The 21,742-nt window shown below is 40.5% G+C and overlaps 1 protein-coding gene across 6 annotated transcripts in view; it reads right to left on the bottom strand.

Moving 5' to 3' along the window:
• Nucleotides 1-21,742, bottom strand: part of CCDC62 (coiled-coil domain containing 62) — a 44,404-nt gene that overhangs the window by 18,961 nt on the left and 3,701 nt on the right. The window contains exons 1-10 of one of the 6 annotated variants that reach the window (XM_082418252.1): nt 21,387-21,611; nt 20,668-20,722; nt 18,814-19,006; nt 15,852-16,063; nt 13,661-13,762; nt 10,708-10,879; nt 8,592-8,693; nt 3,874-3,962; nt 3,408-3,523; nt 857-1,603 (exon numbers count right to left, since the gene is read on the bottom strand). In XM_082418252.1, the coding sequence (XP_082274378.1) occupies nt 857-1,603; nt 3,408-3,523; nt 3,874-3,962; nt 8,592-8,693; nt 10,708-10,879; nt 13,661-13,762; nt 15,852-16,063; nt 18,814-18,904 (1,631 nt within the window). In that variant the 5' untranslated portion in view covers nt 18,905-19,006; nt 20,668-20,722; nt 21,387-21,611. The other 5 variants (XM_082418251.1, XM_082418253.1, XM_082418249.1 and 2 more) reach the window with 5 other exon arrangements.

Genomic DNA, 21,742 nt, shown 5'->3' with positions numbered 1-21,742 from the left:
TAAGAACTAGGGATTTCATGTACAGTAGGATTAATGTAATTAACACTGCTGTAGGTTATCTATAAAAGTTGTTGAGAAAGTAAATCCTAAGAGTTCTCATCACAAGGAAAAAATATATTTTTTTCTTTTTCTTTTATTTTGTGTCTCTAAGAGATGACGGATGTTCACTAAACTTACTGTGGTCATCATTTCCTGACGCACTGGAATCATTATGCCGAACACCTTAAACTTATACAGTGCTGTATGTCAGTTATATCTCAATAAAACTGGAAGAAAAACCCTATAACTGTTACCAGCTTATTAAATACAAATATTCTTTCTCCTGCATGATTTTTAAAAGTAAGAAAGTTTGGGAAATGTAAAGTGAACACAAAGGCCAAAGCAGTTGGATGTGTAAATAAGCCAATGGGGGCAAAAGGAATGTCTTATCTGGGGTCTAGGGAATGTAATCTGGACATGAAAGAAACGGCTTATCGATTCAAAAGGATCCTGGCTGAGGAATGCCCCAGAGCAGCACTCTACTCTGTAAAGTGACCTCCCCGTTTGTTTTAAAATAAAACATGTTTGCTCAGCTCATGACAGCTGGCTTTGTTTTTAAGCAAAACTTTTGCCTCAGAAGCTGCTTGTCCTAGGCACAAACTTCTCACTGGAATCCAATACAGTCTCTGTACAATCAAAAAACTCAACAGCCTACCCTGTGATGAAAAGAGGAAATGGTTTGTCAAACGCAATTTCTGTTTGTAAACACTGCTTTCCGTTTCACGGTTGGCGTGAAGTGGCTACTGCAGCCCTTTTATATTTCTCAAAACAGTTAAGTAGGCTCCCTGGGTGTTTACAAACATGAAACGAGACTGACCTTGTAGAGGAGTTGTATTTGGTTCCACTGGCACTTTCCGAACAAGTGCACACCGATTTGTGGCGCACGATTCTCTGCACTTTGGAAGGCTTGAAGATGTTCATCCATTCCACGTCAGACATGTGGCCTGGAGCTTCGATTGTGAAGTTACTCGGGTGGCAGCACTTAGATTCCCACATGTCACTTTCATCCAGACGGGCGTCGCTTTCATCCAGACAGGCTTTGCTTTTATGGCAACATGAGACTCCAGACCTTTCCAGGTGATCTTGACATTCGACATCCAGCTTTTCTGGTTGTTTTGAACCAGAACAGTTGGCCAGGCCCAGGTAAAGGCTGACGTCATGCCACTTTTCACCGGATACAGATGTTGATGTTTCCGAGAGTTGTTTCTCTTCATTCTGAACCCCAACTCCATTACCTTTTGGTGATTTTGCGTGGATCTTGCAAAATGTACTTTTGTTTTCGGGTTCAGTCTGGATTTTTCCTCCCAGAGACCAAGACTTTTGTTTCTCCACTAAGTCTTTTGCAAATAGAGATGAGACAGCAATTACACTTTTTCCCCCAAATGAAGTATTAACCTGTAGTTTCTTCTCTTTGCATACATCATAAGAGCTCTTGTCTGACTTATTTTGCTGAACCAACGTGGTCTCAAATTTTTGGTCCTTAACCAGTGACTTCTGATCTTCCTCCCTCTTAAAATCGACTTTTAGGTGGTTATTTTCAAGATCTGATAAACACATTTCTCTGCTATGGTGGCATTACAAAAAACGGAAGTTATAAGATACATTTGATACTGTCGTTCTAAATATTTCACTCAAACCTCATCAGCTGAGCTAAACCCTAGTAAGACCCATTTGTCTGAGTTGAAAATATGAGGTAGAATTTGTATATTCTTCTGAGCCCAATTTTAGCCCAACCTCCTCCAGGAAGTCTTGCTGACCACCATACCCACTCCCCTCTTCCCATCCTTAACGTCCACTGTACTCACTATCCACACTGCAAATCATTATCTTACTGTACATATTAATATATATCTAATTAATCAGATAGCGACTTTCCTATTATAACTATATCATTCACTGTTTCATACATATAAAAGTTTTGTCAAAAGATTCTTAAGGTTTTTTTTTCACATGTAGAAGCATTTTTAATCCTCCTGGAACCTAAGACAGCCTTTAACATACACGAAGCGTTCTGTAAATACTTGTTGATTGATCTGTTATTTCTCTTCCTAATTCACAGTTAAATAGACGTAAAGTCAGGATTGAAAGGCAATGGAGAGTCAAGGTACAACGATAAATTGGAAAGTGCCAAATGTGTTCACCATACTGCATTCATGACCATCCCATTTATCTGCTGGATACTTAATGTATCTATATATTGAAAACTGGTCTAAAGTAAAAATGACACCACATGTGCATAAAATAAAAATCATTGTGATAAACCTTTTAATAAATTGTCAAAGTTTTTCATGTCACACCTATTCAGGTGTTCTAATCTGTATGATTCTGATCCCTCCTTCTAGAATGGGATAAGCCACTTTACGTTCTTAAAGAATAACCTCAATCATCTAGCCCAGGTACCTCCCAGGGGAAATGCAGTGCAAAAAGGAAAAAGAGCCAATAGGTTAGGGGTTTTTGCCTGCAAGAGGTCGCTGGGTTGGTCTGGTGTTTATTAGTAGCAGCCACAGCTGGGATACAGAGCAATGGTGCAACAACCCCCAGCAAAAGACCTCGAAGAAGAGTACAGCAAATGCAGCAAAGTGCGGGTGAGTCCCCAGTCCTACTGTCTGTAGCAGCAGCTGCTCCTTACATTCCTCCCTGCAACTCTGACCACCCCCATCCTGAACTCCACCCTCCGGGGGAAGGAGCTGCGTCATCCAACCCAGCTTCTGCGCCCGTGTGCGGTGATGGGGAACTCCCTGAATCCCTGTTCCTCTCCATGACTCCCTGTACCATTTCTGCTTGTCAAAGTGGACTCAGTTTAACTGTGGGGCAGTTGTATGCTTGTTAAATTAAACCAGACCTCATATATTTATATTTTAATTTTACAGAAACCAATTTAATTCACACACTGCCTTTTACAGGTAAGAGTAGACATTTCCTCCTATTAACAAGGAAAATGGGAAAATCAAGCTGAGAGCAGAGATCAACCTCAGCTGAACTCCTACTGCAGTTATTTATACCATTCTTTGGCATTATTTTAAGCAAGTACCATGCCCAATATATCTTCATTTTCCCTATTCCTAGCCCGTGCCTAAAATACTGAGTGCTGAATGAATGAATAAATGATTCATCTCTGTAATTTCTACTTTAGCTCAAAGCCTTCTACACAAGCACACAAATAATGTGTTTAATGAATTTAATCAAATGGTTAAATTAAGATCATGCCTAAAATTCTCACTACAACCCAGGATTAGCTCACATATATTTATTCCCTACTACCTACCAAACAGTACTTAAGTACTGGTCCACAGCAGGTACTTAACAAATATTGACTGAATGACGGAATAAAACACAAGATCATATTAATAGCATCATACTAAGATTACCTGGATTCCAGGGCCTTTGATTCCTCCATCTTTGAGTCATATATCTGTATTAATTCCTGAGAATTTTCCACATTGAAATTAAGAAACTGCAGGTCACGCTGTTGTTTTATGTAAATCTGCCGTAGATATTGATACATCAAAATAAAGTGTAACAACAAAGCTAAACTGAGCCAACAGCTGGCACTTTCAAATGCCAAAACAGATCAGATAGTGACTAAAGAAGTATGCTGAATATGTTTGCTTTTATTTTTCCTATGTTAGCACTGAGATTTGTTAATGTAACTAGTCTCCTAACCTTTCATTACCATAAGCAAGACCCTATCTGCTAGGTTAATATGATATACCTTTAATGTAGTCAGGATTCCAAAAGCATCATAAACGAAATCACTGGGCATACACTTTTCCTAATTTGATGTTTGTTTATAAGCGTTTCCCACCTAATAGAGAAGGTTAAGTGGGAACCTACCTGTCTCAGATTATGCAGCTCTGCGCTCATGCGCTCTTGCTTTGACTTTGCGATATCCAGTAACTCGTCTTTCCTTTTTTCTCTCTCTACTATTTAAGAACAAATATTATTAAAACGTTTTTCACCAGCCCATATCATCACAAACCTCTTCATTTCCAACAAGTTTATGCGCGGCTAACTTTTTTCCCCTCCTTCCTGAATTTTAAAATTGCAAAATGGATGGCTGGAAAGAGCTTTAATCAGTGATTCTGACTAGATCCTTCACCAAATTTGAAAACTTTCACAATATAATTAATGTTAAGTCAAAAAAGTATTCAAAACTGTACCAACTCTCTGCTCAAATTACGTGTGTGTCTGTATGTAGATATGCATAGAAAAAGGCTGAGAGCAAGTATACTGAAGTATCAAATTAAGTTATTTTTTAGATGGAAGGATTAATGACAATTATTTTCCTCTTTTTTTTTTGAGGGGGTGGTTTCTAAATCTCTAAATTTAATACATATTACTTTATTCTTTACTTACTTATTCACATTACACAGGTAACTTACAAATGCATTTTCCTTGTAAAAATCCAAACAGCATATTACCTTTACCAACAGAAAAAAAACTAACATTACAGGGGCAAAAAAAAAAAAAAAAATCACTATTTTCACCAGTATGTAAGTCAATCTGATATAATCTCACAATCAGGCCACTTGTATGTATTCTCACTGAGCAAAAACTGAAGATATTTGGACCTATGAGGTGACCCCATAGGTAGACAAACTTGTCTTTCCATTTTAATGAAAGTCCAGCACTCCTTTACAGACTTTCTTTTTCTTGAAAACTCTTTACCTGATGGGTAATTAAGATTCAGAATTTTCTTTAATATACATAGTATTACATTCAATTTTCTAGCCCAAAAAGACAGAACAGAGGTTTTTTTTTTTTAAATCTTCATTCTTTTACAAAGACCATAAACATTCTGCTGAAACGCAGACACTTCGCTGTTACTAGAGTTGGGGTATGAGAAATCAGTATTTTAAAAAGTTTCAGAACTTGGCAGATGAGAACCCCCAGAAAGGAAAGATCTAAAGTGCTATACGAAGACTTGTACGGGAAAAAAATATTAATATTATGCTTAAGGGGAAATAATTTCATTCACATAGAGTGATAGATCAACAATAACTGTCTCACCTAAAAAAAACCATTATCTTTATAAGAAGTTCAAGCTAAATGCATAAAATGACCCTCTAATTATTAATACATGAATCGGTTTTGAGAAAATCAGGTGCAGCCTAAATCAAAATTTACAACTTCTATGGTTTATTAACAAAGCACCTTTTCCACATGTCATTTTTCTCATGGATGAAAAAGAATACAAATATTGATTATTATCGCTTTACATTTGGAGCGTCACAGAAACCATTTAAGGAAAAAGGCATGAGCTTTGCTGGAGACAGCAACTCTACTGAGACAGCTTTTCTGCAAAGTGTCTGCTGGCGGTCACTGGGGACCAGGCGGAATAAAGCGTGAGGAGGGATCTGTGAAAGCCACCACCTCCTGGCCAAACACGCTTAATACTCAGCCCTTCTGATACGGGTCTGCAGCATCACCTTTTTCTTTTTTAAGATTTTTTTTGATATGGGCCATTAAAAAATATTTATTTATTTATTTATTTGGGGCTGCATTGGGTCTTCACTGCTGCACGTGGGTTTTTCTCTGGTTGTGGCAAGCGGGGGCTACTCTTCGTTGCAGTGTGCGGGCTTCTCATTGCGGTGGCTTCTCTTGCTGTGGAGCACGGGCTCTAGGCACGCAGGCTTCAGTAGTTGTGGCACGCAGGCTCAGTAGTTGTGGCGCCCGGGCTTAGTTGTTCCGCGGCATGTGGCATCTTTCCAGACCAGGGATCGAACCCGTGTGCCTTGCATTGGCAGGCGGATTCTTAACCACTGCGCCACCAGGGAAGTCCGATGTGGACCATTTTTAACGTCTTTATTGAATTTGCCACAATACTGCTTCAGTTCCATGACTTGGCCTTCTGGCCACGAGGCATGTGGGATCCTAGCTCCCCGACCAAGGATCGAACCTGCACCCCCTGCATTGGAAGGCAAAGTCCTAACCACTGGACCGCCGGGGAAGTCCCGCATCATCTTACTTTTAAAGGTAATCCTCGTGCACAGAATTGAGAACGTGGCACAGTGAAAGCCACGGCGTCGGATTTAAAACTTACGTCTCTTCAATTCTGAATTTATTTCTTTGCATTAGGTGACTCAACACCATAACAAAGGCCTACAGTGCACTTGCAATGTTTATGTAGAGTCGCATTTAGTTTATGTGAATTCAACTCTATGCACAAAGAAAACAGTGAAACAGTAGCTCTTTCTCGGTGGAAGTGACACCCTCAGGGCGTCCGGGACTCCGGGCTGCTCTCAGCTCTACCCACCTCTTCCGTTAACAGCAGGATCACACACTGGGTGCATTCCCAGCACTCAGAGATACTTGTTTTGGACACAGCACAGCCCCTAAACAAAAGCCAGCTACTTTATTTGGCATTCAAGGATAATTTTAAATATATTTCAATACTGCCTTAATCTGACTTTAGAATAATCTACTGTTGCATGAAATAGAATTGTTTCCTTAGATCTGATACTTTCGTACGTGGCTGGGTTATCTGGGTTTGGTCAAAGTGGAGTGAGTCCGCCTATTTCACAAGTTGGTCACTGAAGACAAAGAGGTATGGAACTCTGCTGACACCTGCCTGAGCGGGCAGCCTAAGGAAGACAGCACAAAGGAAAGGGTGCTGAAGTCTGGACCTGCCAAATTCTGATCAAGCTTCTGTGCCTTTTACTGCCTGGGAGACCTTCACTCAATCTCACAGGGCCTTGTTTACGGGACTCGCAGGGCCACAGAAATGTAAACTAGTATCATTGTTTTATTTGCGAACTTCTTATATGCAACATGTACAAATGAAACATGTCTCTAAGCCTCTGTGAAGAACTTCATCTTCAACGAGAGGAAAAAGAAGTTTTGAACTTAGAAGTACATTTTTAAGACATCTTCCAACCTTGAATAAAATGTGTTAATTTTTAGCCATGACACCTGATAGCATGTTATCATGTTAAGCCTTTAAAAATTCTTTTCAGGCTTTAATTCACTTTTATAATTTAAACACACAAAAATTGTTCTGAGACAGTGGTACGAATAGAAAAGATATTTAAGAAATCAGCTTAGGAAATGATAAAAAAATATTTCACAAAATGGATTTATTAGAGTATTATCTAACAAATTACATATACTTTACCTAGTAATACATAATAGAATGAGTAAAAATAGATGAACCAAAAAGAAAGGAGATTATTAAAATGTTCTGTAAATGTTTTTCCTTCCTCTGACCTCGCACAACATTTTATTCACAGCATCTGTAGAGCACTAAACTCTCTTTGGGCCTATGAGCTTCTTAGTCACTAGCAGAGTACCTGGCACACAGATGCCGATCTAAAGATTGCGGGAATTCAGCTGTAAAGCTACAAACATATGTATAGATGTATATCTTTATGTAGATGTACAAATATATGTATATCTTTACGTAAGTATCTGTAACAATGTAAGAGATAATTACTTTGAGACACAGTAATCCTAGAAATAATGGAAATAGTGACCTCTAGTGGTAGAAAACTGCATTTCCCCAATCTTTAATCCCGTGAGATTAAAATTAAGAATTTCATTTTATTTGAAAAAAATGTAATATAATACTGTATTCTGCCCTTTAACTTATAGAAATGTAGTCTCTTCCTAGCAGGAAAGACAATTGAGGGTAGGTATGAGTAGACCCAAACATGTTCACTTAATTAATTAAATTCTTGTTTCTTTTGGCCACACCACATGGCATGCGGGATCTTAGTTCCCTGACCAGGGATCGAACCCGTGCCCCCTGCAGTGGAAGCGTGGAGTCTTAACCACTGGATCTCCAGGGAAGTCCCAGTTCATTTAATTTCTATTTGGAACTTTACCTCCAAACCTATGATTTTCTTCATACAAACTACCAAAATTAAAGTCTAACAAAATCTTCTTGGCTGTCAGGGCCATATATAGATAAGCTCTAAATATCAGTGATTCTCAGTTGGGAGCAGAGAAAGGGGAGGCTAGAAACTCTGACATACTGGGGTGGGTTGGGGTTAGAGTGTAGGAGAACATGGCGGTGAGGGAGAGTGGGGAGCGCCACTTTTATGTTTATCAGAAGGGGGCCTAAGTTACACACCTTACTGACAAACTTGCTTTTAAGTCATGAAAAATTCATCTCCAACATTATTATTTTGCGGTCATACTGATGTAACAAAACACATGAGTACTTTCCAACTGTAATAATTACAGGTGGTCTATTTGCAAAATTGAAAAAATGTTGAATTCCTAATTTTTATCTAGTATTTGCAAATACTTGGCTCATAAGATTCTTTCTTATTGAACTTTTAAGCACAAGTGCTATGTTTTTAGTGAGCTAGTATAGTCACGCACTCAAGCTGGAAGGGAGAGCAGCTCATTTCACAGAAGAGGAAACAGAGTGAACTGGGAGGCAGATAACAGCTTTAAAATTCCCTGCCTGGTCCCTCCTCATTTCTCAAAGGGTGTTAAAATAAATTAATTAAATACATAAAGTATTTTGAGAGAGGTACAATTCATTTAGCCCGTCATGGTAGTATCGTAGAACGTTCAGGTTACTTAAACTAATTATCTATTTTTACCAGTAAAAACCAATTCATCATGCAGGCAACTTTTCTCTTGCTTGAGGCGAATGATCTCTTCTCGTTGTTCATTATTTTCTGTTGTCTTTTCATTTAGATCCTCTTCACAAATAGGGGGAAAAAAGGGGGGAAAAAGTCCTCAAATAAATACTAGTTCCTAGAAGAATATACACTGTGAATACCTCCCATGTCCTCCGCACCCGCTTCCAATTAATATGAAGTCCTGTTCGATCTACAGCCACAATATGTCCCTCATCTAACATCTCACTGCACCCCCAGCAGTGACCCTGGCCAAGGCTCCCACTGTCTCCCTGCTCGAACCCTGCCTCTCTCTTTGCAGCCTACTATCCACGGAGCCATCAGGGCCATCTGCTGGCGTCACTTCTCTGTTACAAGCCCTTGTGCTACACTTAGGAGGAAATCCAAACTCTTTACCTTAAGGCCTGCACAGCCTGGCCCTGCCCTTTCAATCTGTTCCTTTCACTGGCCCCAACCTCAAAACCCACCCCAGGGCTTTTGCATTTGCTGTTTCTTCTGCCTGGAAGGTCCTGGCCCAGATCTTTGCACGACTGGTTCTTCCCATCATCCAAGTTTCAGCTCTAATGTTCTCTTCAAAGACGCCTTCCCAGCGCACCCAAACTAAATGAGTCTCTTTCCCTCACTCTCTAGTACACTATCCATGATGCTGCTTTTATTTTTTTCATAAATATTGAATTTATAAAATAAGACATAAAAGTTGATAAAACAGACTTCTTTTTACTTTAAATCTTACCTAGGTAAACACAGCATTCAATAAATACTTATCGAATGCCTACAATGTAACCCAGGGGCTGTGCTATTAACTGTGGGTCCAAAAAAAGAGAAGACAGAGTCCGTCCCTGCTGTCAAGGGGCTTATAGTACGATTATGATTTTAGCTGAAGCTACAAATGGAGACAAAATTATGATTTACCACTAGTCAGGGCATCATAGGAACAAGATTTTAGGAGGTGGAGTTTTTTAAATTAAATCTGCCCCGATAGCCTTTCACAATTTGAACAGCAACTCCCTGCCTCATGAGGGATTCCACCAGGGACAGAGGCGGAGCAACTGCACCATCGCACGGCTCTGTCATTCTAAGTTTGCTTGTTCCACAGCAGGAGTCAGTCTTCGTGTCTAATGTGATGACCACTTATAAATGGGACAGTCTGGGTGCAGATTTCAGACCTGGATGGCGCCTCCATCCAACAGCTTCCCCTGCCCCACAGTGGGGAAAGGCCAGAGAAAAGTGGGCCTCCCTCCACATCCTCTGCAGACGAATATAAATTTTTACTCCATCACCTAGATCCCTATTCCAGTACACAGCACTAACCTATCTGGCATACCCAGCCTTCGTTTCATTAGAAAACCTCAAGTAGTAGAAAAATAAACTGTGGGGTTACTGTGAGAATGAAAATAGAACAGGAGGACACAAAAGGAATTCCCCCCAAAATAAAACATGCACCAAAAAGCCACTCTGGGAGTTTGTGTTGTTAGCGGTAACTCCTCACCCCTCTCTGCATTCCTCCCTTGATTTTTTGTAAATCCTCCCACAGAGGATTGTCTCTGGGTGCAGCCATGTGACTCACTTTGGCCACAGAATGAGGGGGAAGTGATGGTATATATAGGTCCTCCCATCTTTCTGCTTCTCTTAAGCTTCTGCCTTCACCGTGGGAAGAAATGCCCAGGCTAGCCTACCGGGGAGGAGAAGATGCCCCAGTGGAGGAGCTCAGCTGGGCCCAACAGAGATCAGCCAATTCCCATGTGGCTTCCAGATACATGAGTTTCTCAAATGCTCGTGGTTGCATGCCACTGAGATACTGTCGTTGGTTGCTACAAAGCATATAGTAGCAAGAGCTAGCCGGTACAGCAAAGGCAGGATTATTTTTAAAATAGAACGCATTAGGCAGTTACCCCCAACTCTGTTATTTATCTTGTAACACAAAAATTTGCAGCATAATTCTATACAAATGAAATGAACATCTCACGGTAGGTCCTAAAGCTAACAACAGACCTACTCTCAGTTATGAGATTAAGTGAACCCAAATGAAGAAATATATTCCCAAGATAAAATGCTTAAATTTATGCCTCTTCCTTACCTTTTAGCTTATTGACTTCAATCTTAAGTGCCTTCAATTTCTGCTTATAATCTTGCTTTTCTTTCACAATACAGGTCTCCACCGCCTTAGCGTCGCGTAAGGCATGCTCTAACAATTTAAATTTACCCGAACAGTCAGCAATGTGATTGACTGCCTCGATAATATCTTTGTCCTACAAACCAAATTCGATAACTGTTACATAAGATTTTAAAATTCCAACTAAACGATAAGAAAACACTACACTTATTAAGATCTCATTGTGGGAGAGGGATAAATTGGGAGATTGGGATTGACATATACAAACTACTATATGTAAAATAGAGAATGAGTAAGAGCCTGCTATAGCACAGGGAACTCTACTCAATACTCTGTAATGACCTATATGGGAAAAGAATCTAAAAACAAAGAGTGGATATGTGTATATGTATAACTGATTCACTTTGCTGCGCACCTGAAACTAACACAACATTGTAAATCAACTATACCCCAAAAAGAATTAAAAAAAAAAAAAAATCTCATTGTGTACCCGGTTTCATTCCAAGCACTTTCCATGTGTTACCTCGTTTAATCCTCACGGTAACTCTCTGAGGTAGGGACTATTGTTACTCCCCACATGACAGAGGACTCGACAGTAAAGTGGACACGGTTATACAACTGGTTAGTGACGGAGTTCCGATTTGAACTTAGCCGGCTGCCCCTGAAACCATGCACGAACCACCATAGTTTACTGTCTCACAAAGTTTAGAAGCAAACATTTGATTACCTATGAAACTGTAATAGCAATAGGAAGGCTGGTGACCCTTGAGGGGGCTTATTCTCTGCATTACAGATAAATCCCATAGGCCCTCTCTTCCTCCCCTTCTTTTCAGCTTGTTAAAATGACAGACTCCAAGACCTTATCCCAAACCTACCCAATTCAGAACCTCTTATTGTTGAGGTGGTTGTTTTAATTACATAAAAGGTATCTATGTGCTTGTTGAAAAGCAATTCAAATAACACCTGAAAGTATAAAAATAATAAGGGGCTTCCCTGGTGGCACAGTGGTTGAGAATCTGCCTGCCAATGCAGGGGACACGGGTTCGAGCCCTGGTCTGGGAAGATCCCACATGCCGCGGAGCAACTGGGCCCGTGAGCCACAATTACTGAGCCTGCGCGTCTGGAGCCTGTGCTCCGCAACAAGAGAGGCCGCGATAGTGAGAGGCCCGCGCGCTGTGATGAAGAGTGGCCCCCGCTCGCCGCAACTAGAGAAAGCCCTCGCACAGAAACGAAGACCCAACACAGCCATAAATAAATTAATTAATTAATTTTAAAAATAAAAATAAAAATAAGCAAAAGTACTCCCCCACCACTCACGTGGAATAACTATTACTTGCAGGTTTTACCTTTGCTTAAGGACAAAGGTTTCTGCGATAGCATCCTATACGCGTTCCTAAAATACTTCACAGTCTGCACATCTCACGTTAGGACTTATGGGAAAAACAGGGTTTGGGCAGACCATTCAAAAACCGATGGAACTCTGTGATCAGACCAGTAGCAAAGAAACAGTAGTCCTGTTACGTACAAGAACACAGTTCAGCAAATGCCACTGCAGACACATCAGTCAGGCAATCCTCTTCAGCTTCACCAGGAGTTTGCTATGATGGACACTGTAGAGGTTGCTGAAGCCAGGAAACTGGTCACTACTTGATTAAAGACAATTCTATAGATTTTTTTTTTTTTTTTTTTTTTTTTTTTTACCTTATTTATTTATTTATTTGGCTGTGTTGGGTCTTCGGTTCGTGCGAGGGCTTTCTCTAGTTACGGCAAGTGGGGGCCACTCTTCATCGCGGTGCGGGGACCGCTCTTCATCGCGGTGCGCGGGCCTTTCACTATCGCGGCCCCTCCCGTTGCGGGGCACAGGCTCCAGACGCGCAGGCTCAGTAGTTGTGGCTCACGGGCCCAGCTGCTCCGTGGCATGTGGGATCTTCCCAGACCAGGGCTCGAACCCGTGTCCCCTGCATTAGCAGGCAGATTCTCAACCACTGCGCCACCAGGGAAGCCCCAATTCTATAGATTTTAATATTTTCTTTTTAATTTTATGAAAGCTTGTCCCTGATCACTCAAAAACATTAATGTGCTGGGAAAAATCACATATGAATCAACATGAGTGTCCCATTACACCAAAATCACTCCTCTAGCCACCTGCTGTTCAACACGTGTTACCACATAGAAGAGACTTTATCAATCACTGTTTATGGCATGTTAGTGACTACATCAACTACTTGACTGCTAAGTTTTCTTCTCAATTAAAAACATATTAACGGGCTTCCCTGGTGGCGCAGTGGTTAAGAATCCACCTGCCAATGCAGGGGACACAGGTTTGAGTCCTGGTCTGGGAAGATTCCACATGCTGTGCACCACAACTACTGAGCCCGCACTCTAGAGGCTGCGAGCCACAACTACTGAGCCCACGTGCTGCAACTACTGAAGCCCGTGCGCCTAGAGCCCGTGCTCTGCAACAAGAGAAGCCACTGCAGTGAGAAGCCTGTGCACCACAACGAAGAGTAGCCCCCGCTTGCCCCAACTAGAGAAAGCCCGTGCGCAGCAACGAAGACCCAACGCAGCCAAAAATAAATTAATTAAAAAAAAAACATATTAACAAGCAATTTGATAGCTAATGACTTTATGAGACCCAGTAATGGATACCTCAGAAGAAACCAGCTGAATGCAGGCATGCTGGACCGTGGAATGGGCCTTGGAGACAGAGACCAACAGTGCAGTCCTGCCTCCTCTCAGTGCCTTGGGGGCATCATTTTAAACTTGTTTCCCACATTTCTAAAACCAGAATTTAAAAAAAGAGAGCAACATTGATAGCTCAACCTATCTGAGTCGCTGTGGGACTTCACTAACTTAATGTACATTGCTATCAACTACAAAGTGCCTGGCAAGTGGAAGTATCGTGATTCTGAATTACCTTCAGCTTTATCATGGTGGTGAGAGCCTGTTCTCGAGCTTGCAGTTGTCCCACTTGAGCAGAAAGTTCCACTAATGTGTTGCTGAGATTTTCGTTTCTAGCCTACGAGGGAAAACATAAAATACTAATTGAGTCATTTAAAAGCTTTCATTACTCTCACCAGCCACAACCTGTGCTCATTCTTCTGTTTTGTTTTTTCTGTTTAGCTTTTTTAGTAACAAAGCGGGCTAAGTAGGCAGTCATCAAAAAGGAACACAAATATCTATTTCCCCATTATCCCCAGCATCTTCTCAGTATGCTTGAGTTTTGCCCTACTGAATTCTATCAGTTACGTTTATAAACATGTCTACTTCCTAATGGTCTTTAATGTATACTTCCAGGTTGGCAAGAATGAAAACTGGATTAGTAAGAGACTTCCTTTGCTGAAATAAAGTAGCATTAATGAACTTTTGTGCATCTTTACTCTATGTTGAAATAATTTCATATTGGGGTATTCCCACTTATCAGGGTTTTTTTTTTTAATCCATAGATCTAGATTTGATATATTATTGTGTACATAATGTGTTTATTGGTTGGGAAAAATGAATAATCAGGCTTTTTAAAAGAGATCTTCATGGAGGAAACTTAAATGCATGTTACTAAGTGAAAGAAGCCAATCTGAAAAGGCTACATATTGTATGATTCCAACTCTATGACATTCTGGAAAAGGCAAAACTCTGGAGACAGTAAGGAGATCAATGGCTGCCAGGGGTTGTGGCAGAGAAGGAGGGAGCAGAGCAGAGAGGGTTTTTAGGGCAGTGAAACTACTTCTGTATGACATTACAATGGTGGATGCAGGTCATTATTTGTCAAAACCCACAAAACGTACAACACCAAGAGTGAACCCTAATGTAAACTATGGACTTTGGGTGGCAATGATGTGTCAGTGTAGATTCACTGATTGCAACAAATGTACTACTGTGATGCAGAATGTCCACAGTGGAGGAGGCTGGCTGGGGGAGGGGGCAGGGTCTATGAGAAATCTCTGTATATTCCACCCAATTTTGCTATGAACCTAAAACTATTCTAAAAAATAAAGTTTATTAATTAAAAAAAAAAATCTTCCTGCTATGGACTGAATTGCACCCCCTGCCCAAATGCACATGTTGAAGCCCTATGAAGCCCTAACCTCTAATGTGATGGTGTTTGGGGGTGGAGCCTTCGAGAAGTAATTAGGTTTAGATGAGGTCATGAGGGTGGGGCCCTCATGATGGGATCAGTGTCCTCATAAGAAAAGACACCAGAGAGCTTGCTCATGTACTGTCTCTCACCCTGCCACATGAGGACACAGTAAGAAGGTGACCATTTGCAAGTCAAGAAGAGAGCCCTCACCAGAAACTGACCAGGCCGGCACCTTGATCTTGGACTTCTAACCTACAGAACTGTGAGGAAAGAAATTTCTGCCCAGTCTATGGTACTTTGTTATGGCAGCCCAAGCTGACTAACATGCTTTCATTTTTTAATTCAACATATCAAGAGATTCCAGGATAGTTTTCACTTATTTTATAGCTAGAAACTGTCTAGAAGAGTAATCTGAAAAAAATTTTAGACATAAAATCTATACAATTATTATGAGTTATTAAGACTCACTATATTACCAAGATCTATACTGATATCATTATGAAACAAGAATATGAAGGCTATAACAACAACAAAAAAGGCTTTCTCACTGCGTCTCTCAAAAAGCATGAGCTCAAAAGATATCTGATGACTCACCAGCTAGAAATGAAAACTGAAAAATCACTCTTACAGATTTTGTTCCCAATATGCGTCACTAACGTGCTATAGATATTTGTTTCATCAGATTAGACACAGTTATTCAGAAAGCATAATTTGAAGCTACTTGATGATATGGAATCTCAGAATCTGAGAAAGGCTTTCTAAAATAACCCATTGTTGATAAAATGATAGATGCTTCCAAACAGATGTCCTAACAGTTAGAAAAGGGCTGTAATGAAGCTTCATCTCCAAGACAAGATAGCACTGGCAGCTAATCAAAGCCCCACAGTGAACACAAAACTATGATGATGGATGGATGGATATACTTTCATACACACGCACATGCATTTTTAATGGAAATATTTAAATCTAATTTTTCAATAACTGAAACACAAACAGAATTTGGGCTAGGGAAGCTTATCTTAAAACCAACCTCAAGGTCTTCAGAGAGGAGAGTGGAATGGGTTGCCTTTTGGGCCATTTCTTGAAGCTGTAGTTGAGTTTTCTGAAGAGTACTTTGGCATTCAATGTGATTCGATTCAAGGGTTTTTACCTTCTTTGTGAGTGACCTGATTATTTCAGTTCTTTTATGTAGTTCACCTGAGGGAGATTTCATCAATAACTTACTTGTGGTCAGATCTGAAGCTGAAAATGCATTATATTCAAAACACATGGATAAAGGTTAATACTTCTTTTAAAAGTTTTTATTATGAAATGCACGATATTGTACCTTAGTCAAGAAACAGAACACCAGCAGCAACCCAGAAGGCCCTGTATGTCACTTCCTGAACACAATCTCTCCAATTTCCCACCTTCCTAACCACCGTCCTGATCTTACTCATTTCCTTGTTTTTTTTTTTCCTTGTTTTTTATTATAGTTTTACTATCTATGACCACATCCCTAAGAATAGTTTAATTTGAACCATATGTAAATGGAATTATACTCTATGAATTCTTCTGTTTGCTTTTTTTGGTCAAGATTATGATCCTAGGAATTCCCTGGCGGCCCAGCGGTTAGGACTCCACGCTTTCACTGCCAAGGGCCTGGGTTCGATCCCTGGTTGGGGAACTAAGATCCCACAAGCTGCCTGGCACAGACAAAAAAAAAAAAAGATTATGATCCTGAGATGTATCCATGTGGCTGTAGGTAACTCCTGTTTGTGCACTGTCATTGCTGTATAATAGCATTATATGATCATGCCAAAATGTATTTATACATTCTACTACTGGTGGCCATTTGGACTGTTTCCACTTTGCAGCTATGATGTACAATGCTGCTCTAAATATTCTCCTACAAGCATCTTGGTGCTTTTGCAGGAGTTCCTCTAGAGCCTCGATACTCAAAATGTGGCCCTTGGACCAGCAGCAGGGACATCACCAGGGACCTTGTTAGATACACAGACCTATTGTATCACAATCTACATATTAACAAGATCCTTAGGTAATTCATGTGCATATTGAAGGGTGAGTAGATTTCCTAGAAGTGGAAATGCTGGGCCATAGCTATGTATATCTTCAACTTTACCAGAACTGTCAAATGATTTTCCAAAGTAGCTGTACCAGCTGACACGCCCACCAGCAGTGAATGAGCCTTCCCTTGCTCCACACTTTTACCAATACCTGATATTTTTTGCCAGGCTGGTAAGTATAAACAGGTCTCATTATGGTCTTAATTTGCATTTCCCTAATTACTAATGAGAATGAGAACTTTTTTGTACATTTATTGGCCATTCAGTGTTCCATGAAATGCCTATTCAGGTGTCTTGCTTATTTTAAAACCAGATACTGATGGTTATACAGGCAGACCTCGGAGATATTGCAGGTTCAGTTCCAAACCACCACAATAAAATGAATATCACAATAAAGCAAGTCACACAAATATTTTGGTTTCCCAGTGCGTATGAAAGTTATGCTTACAGTATATTGTAGTCTACTAAGTGTGCAATAGGATTATGTCCAAAAAACAATGTGTATACCTCAATTTAAAAATAACTTATTGCTAAGAAATGCTAACCATCATCTGAGCCTTCAGCGAGTCGTAGTAGTAACGTCAAAGATTACTGATCACAGTTGACCATAACAAATATAATAATAATGAAAAAGTTTGAAATATTACGAGAATTACCAAAATATGACACAGAGACACAAAGTGAGCAAACGGTGTTGGAAAAATGGTGCTGATAGACTTGCTCAGTACAGGGTTGCCACAAACCTTCAATTTCTAAAAATCATAATATCTGCAAAGTGCAATAAAACGAGGTATGCTTGTATATAATGTTATCTTTGTTCTTTAATATGTTTATATAAAAGATATTAATTATATAAGATATATTGCATCTAACGTACAATCATATTAAATACTGCGTTTATGTGTATCTACATGTGGGTGGGTGTGGTCAGAATAAAATCAGATGGTCATCAACAAAATGGAAAAATTACTCATATTTAGATTGTCGCATTTACAGAATCCTTTTTGTAATATAAGTAAAAAAGAAGGCGATATATTGTTGTCTTTCTATTAAACAGATCTAGTATTTTCCCCTCTAGCACATTCTAGTATTAATGCAGTGTCAATAGAACATTCAGACTTTAGGGCAGCACGAAAAGGGATGACAGTTAAAATATGGTACAAAAGGAAATTTTTGTAAGCCATTTTTGAGATTGCTCTTATTTTAAAAGATGACTATTTCAGGTATTTGAGATCAAGTTCAATACCAAGTTTAAAATCTTTGAGTCAGTTCAAGAGAAATGGCCAGTTCTGTGGCATCTTCATTCATACTTTAGCTCAAAACTAATTTCCTTCAGGTGCACCCTTGACACTCCATGTTGACTGAAGCTGCCCAGCCCTCTTTCTACAGTTAAGTACTTTGCTTGCCCTACTTTAATTCACATTGTGTTTGTTCTGTTGTGAGTGTTCATGATGTCATCCTATCTTCAATTAAAATAAACTCCAGGGTCTTCCCTGGTGGCGCAGTGGTTAAGAATCCGCCTGCCAATGCAGGGGACACGGGTTCGAGCCCTGGTCCGGGAAGATCCCACATGCCGTGGAGCAACTAAGCCCGTGTGCCACAACTACTGAGCCTGCGCTCTAGAGCCCGTGAGCCACAACTCCTGAAGCCCGCGCACCTAGAGCTCGTGCTCCGCAACAAGAGAAGCCACCGCAATGAGCAGTCCGCGCACCGCAACGAAGAGTAGCCCCCACTCGCCGCAACTAGAGAAAGCCTGCACACAGCAACAAAGACCCAACTCAGCCAAAAATAAATAAATAAATAAAAAATAAAATAAACTCCAGTGCAGCAGGGATTGTGTTGAGATATTCCTATCTTTCCCTTGAGCCCTTTTAACGTGTTGGCATGTACAAGTGCATGACAGATGCTGCTGCATATATGTCTGACCTTCTAATTTGCTGCAACGTTCTTCCAAAGTCAACACTTTCTGCCGATCCTCTTCCCATGAAAGAAGTTGTCTTTGATGTACTGCAACCATATCATTGAGCTCTCTATCTCGATCTTTTAATTCTCCAATGAGCAGCTGTAGCTCTCTCCGTTGTTTCTCGATAGTGGAAATCTCAACTTCTGACCCAATGTTCTAAACATAGAAAGTGGCTTCACGTCAGGATAAAACTAATCAACATAAATCGGCCAAAGCATATTTTCCAAACAATTATATCTTCTTTTGCTGCCAATTCAAGGTAGATAAATTAATACGTTTTATTCACTGATTATAACATGGCATCAAAATTATGTATATTTAAAGCAAGTTCACACCTACTGTACACTCTGCCTCTATCACTTTCTGTCGTACCATTTACACCACTCTTAAAGAGTGGGACCATTTGTAAAACCTCCATTGGTTAATCACAAATGAACCCATTTCTACATTTTTTTTTCTTTGCTGTCAACCCTCTCCTTGTATCAATCAACAATATTATCCCTCAGCTTGCCCCAGAAATTCTACTGCAGTCAAGTAAAGGGAAACAGGAAGTAATTACTGTTTAAATGTAACTGATCCAAACTCAACATACCTACTTAAAAACAAATTTTGTAAAGGAAAAATTTCAAATATACACAGAAGACAAGAGAATAGTACAATAGACTCCCATTTGCTCAGTACCTAGGTCTTTCTTACCACTATCAAGATTTTGCCACATCTGTTTCAATTTTCCTTTATCTTTTTGTTGTTGATAAAAAATAATTTTTACTCTTAGATACTTTAGTATGCATCTCTAAAAATGAACGTTTTTATATTACCATGATGCCATTTTCATGCCTAACAAAATTATCTACGATAACTCCTTTTAAGTATACATCATTTTAAAGTCCAGTGCAGTGAAGTTGGTCTGACCTAAGTTGGAATCCAGAATTAGCCACTTAGTGGCTCTAAGACCTTGGGTAAGTTACTTAATGTCCTTAAGCCTTAATTTCCTTGTCTGTAAAATGGTAATAGCAGCATTTTAACTTCTTAGAGTTGTGTGGATTAAGCAAGATAATCTCGGTAAAGCACTTCACAGTACTTGGCACCATTGTAAGTGTCATTAAAAATTAATCAACAGTCAATCTTAGAAAGAAGTGGAAAATTTTATTTGAGCCAAGCTGAAGATTATAACCTGGGAGACAGTCTTTCAGAAAGCTCTGAGAACTGTTCTGCCTGTAAGAGGTCAAAACACAGTTACAAACACTTTCAAGACAAAGGGCTACACATCAAAATAATATATTGACCTTTACACAATGCAGATCTGCCCATACAAGGCAAGTAGTGGGTCACTGTGACCCCTTACAGGATTGAGAAAGGAATGTTATCTCCTAAGGAGTTCCTTGCTGACACCAGGAGAAAATAGCTTTTTTTTTTTTTTTTTTGGCAAGCAGGCATTCCTACGTCTTCTAAAATGATCTAGTTAATGTATAATGCAGATGCACAATACACACCAAAGCGGAGGAAGCAGTGGCAAGACGACAGAGAAAACTTTATGTTAACTTTTTCTTGTCCTGCCTTAAAATAATTTTGTTCTATCATAAACGACCAACAAACATTAGCTAGTATTATCAATATTATTTTATTATTAAGGTTGTAAGTCACATTCCAAAGTATGGTACTGTCCCCATCTATGAAATAAAGAACTAAAAACAAAACAAAAAAACCCAAAAACCGAATCACTATGCTGTATACCCGAAACTAACGCAATATTGTAAACCAACTATACTTCAATTAAAAAAAAATAATAACTAAAACTGTTACTTTAAGAATTCTACCTTAAAGACAGTAGTTTAAAGTTCACCAGAGGCCCATGTACATCATTATTGCTTTCTGAAACATAAGATTTGTAAATAAATAATAACGACGAGTGAATTACAGTTTCTCACTAAACAGAGAAAATGGAATTTGGAGCCAAGGGATTCCAAGCCACAAGACTTGAATTCCAGTCTTTGGTAAGCCATTTCACTCACTCACTCATTCAACAAATATTTACCGAGCGCCAAGTCGCTGGGGACACAGCAGCCGGCAAGGAGCACGTATTCTAATACAGGAAACAAGCAACAGGCCAAGTGTGCAAAACACGTTCATCTTATCCTATACCGACAACTGCAAACCTTGGGCAAGTTTACTTTCAAGACTTTTTGGTAAAACGGTCTATCAGAGTGTTGCTCCACTCGCAGGGTACTGTGAAGCAAGTGAAGCGCAGGAAGCGAGGAGGTATATAGAGAAGCAGCTCTACAAATGCCCAATGTTATCGTTAAAAAGTGAGCACCCAGTACTCGCGACTCGACTCTGCGCCTGGGCTGAACAACCCATTTTCATTAAGGTAAGGAAACTGATGTGACGCTCCGTTTTCCTTCTGCGTCCTGGGTATTAAATTTTAAGCAGAAACGATTCCTGAATAACCCCAATGCACGTCGTCCCCGCGGTCTGCTCTCCTCTCTCCCCGGGACGCGCCGGCGGAAACGGGAAGCGCGGAGCAGCGGCCGCTCACCTGGCGCCCGGCCAGGAAGGAGGCCGAAGGGTTCATAGGTGTTTCCTCCGCCCCCGGAGAGAGTCGGTGTGCGCAGCGTCACCCTAGAAACGCCATCGGTGCGCCTTCCCGGAGCGGCGGGGGCGAGCCCCGAGCCCCGGAGCCCCGCGCCCTCGCTGGCCCAAGCAGGCTCGCCCAAACCGCCGGCCCCGCGGAACGCGCCCGGCCCACTCGGCCTACGGCGTAGCCGAGCGGCAGCCCCGGCTCTCGCGACACCTCGGCGGCCGCAAGACCCCGCAGGAGGCCGGTTCCCACTCGGCCTCGTCGGGCGCGGGCCCCGCCCCCCTCCTGGCGTTTTGTTCTTCCAAATCCGGGCC

Source organism: Balaenoptera physalus (assembly GCF_965194825.1).
Source record: "Balaenoptera physalus genome assembly, chromosome: 12".
Lineage (NCBI taxonomy): Eukaryota > Metazoa > Chordata > Mammalia > Artiodactyla > Balaenopteridae > Balaenoptera > Balaenoptera physalus.
The sequence above is the reverse complement of the archived record's forward strand: the minus strand, read 5'-3'. Positions and strand labels throughout refer to the sequence as shown.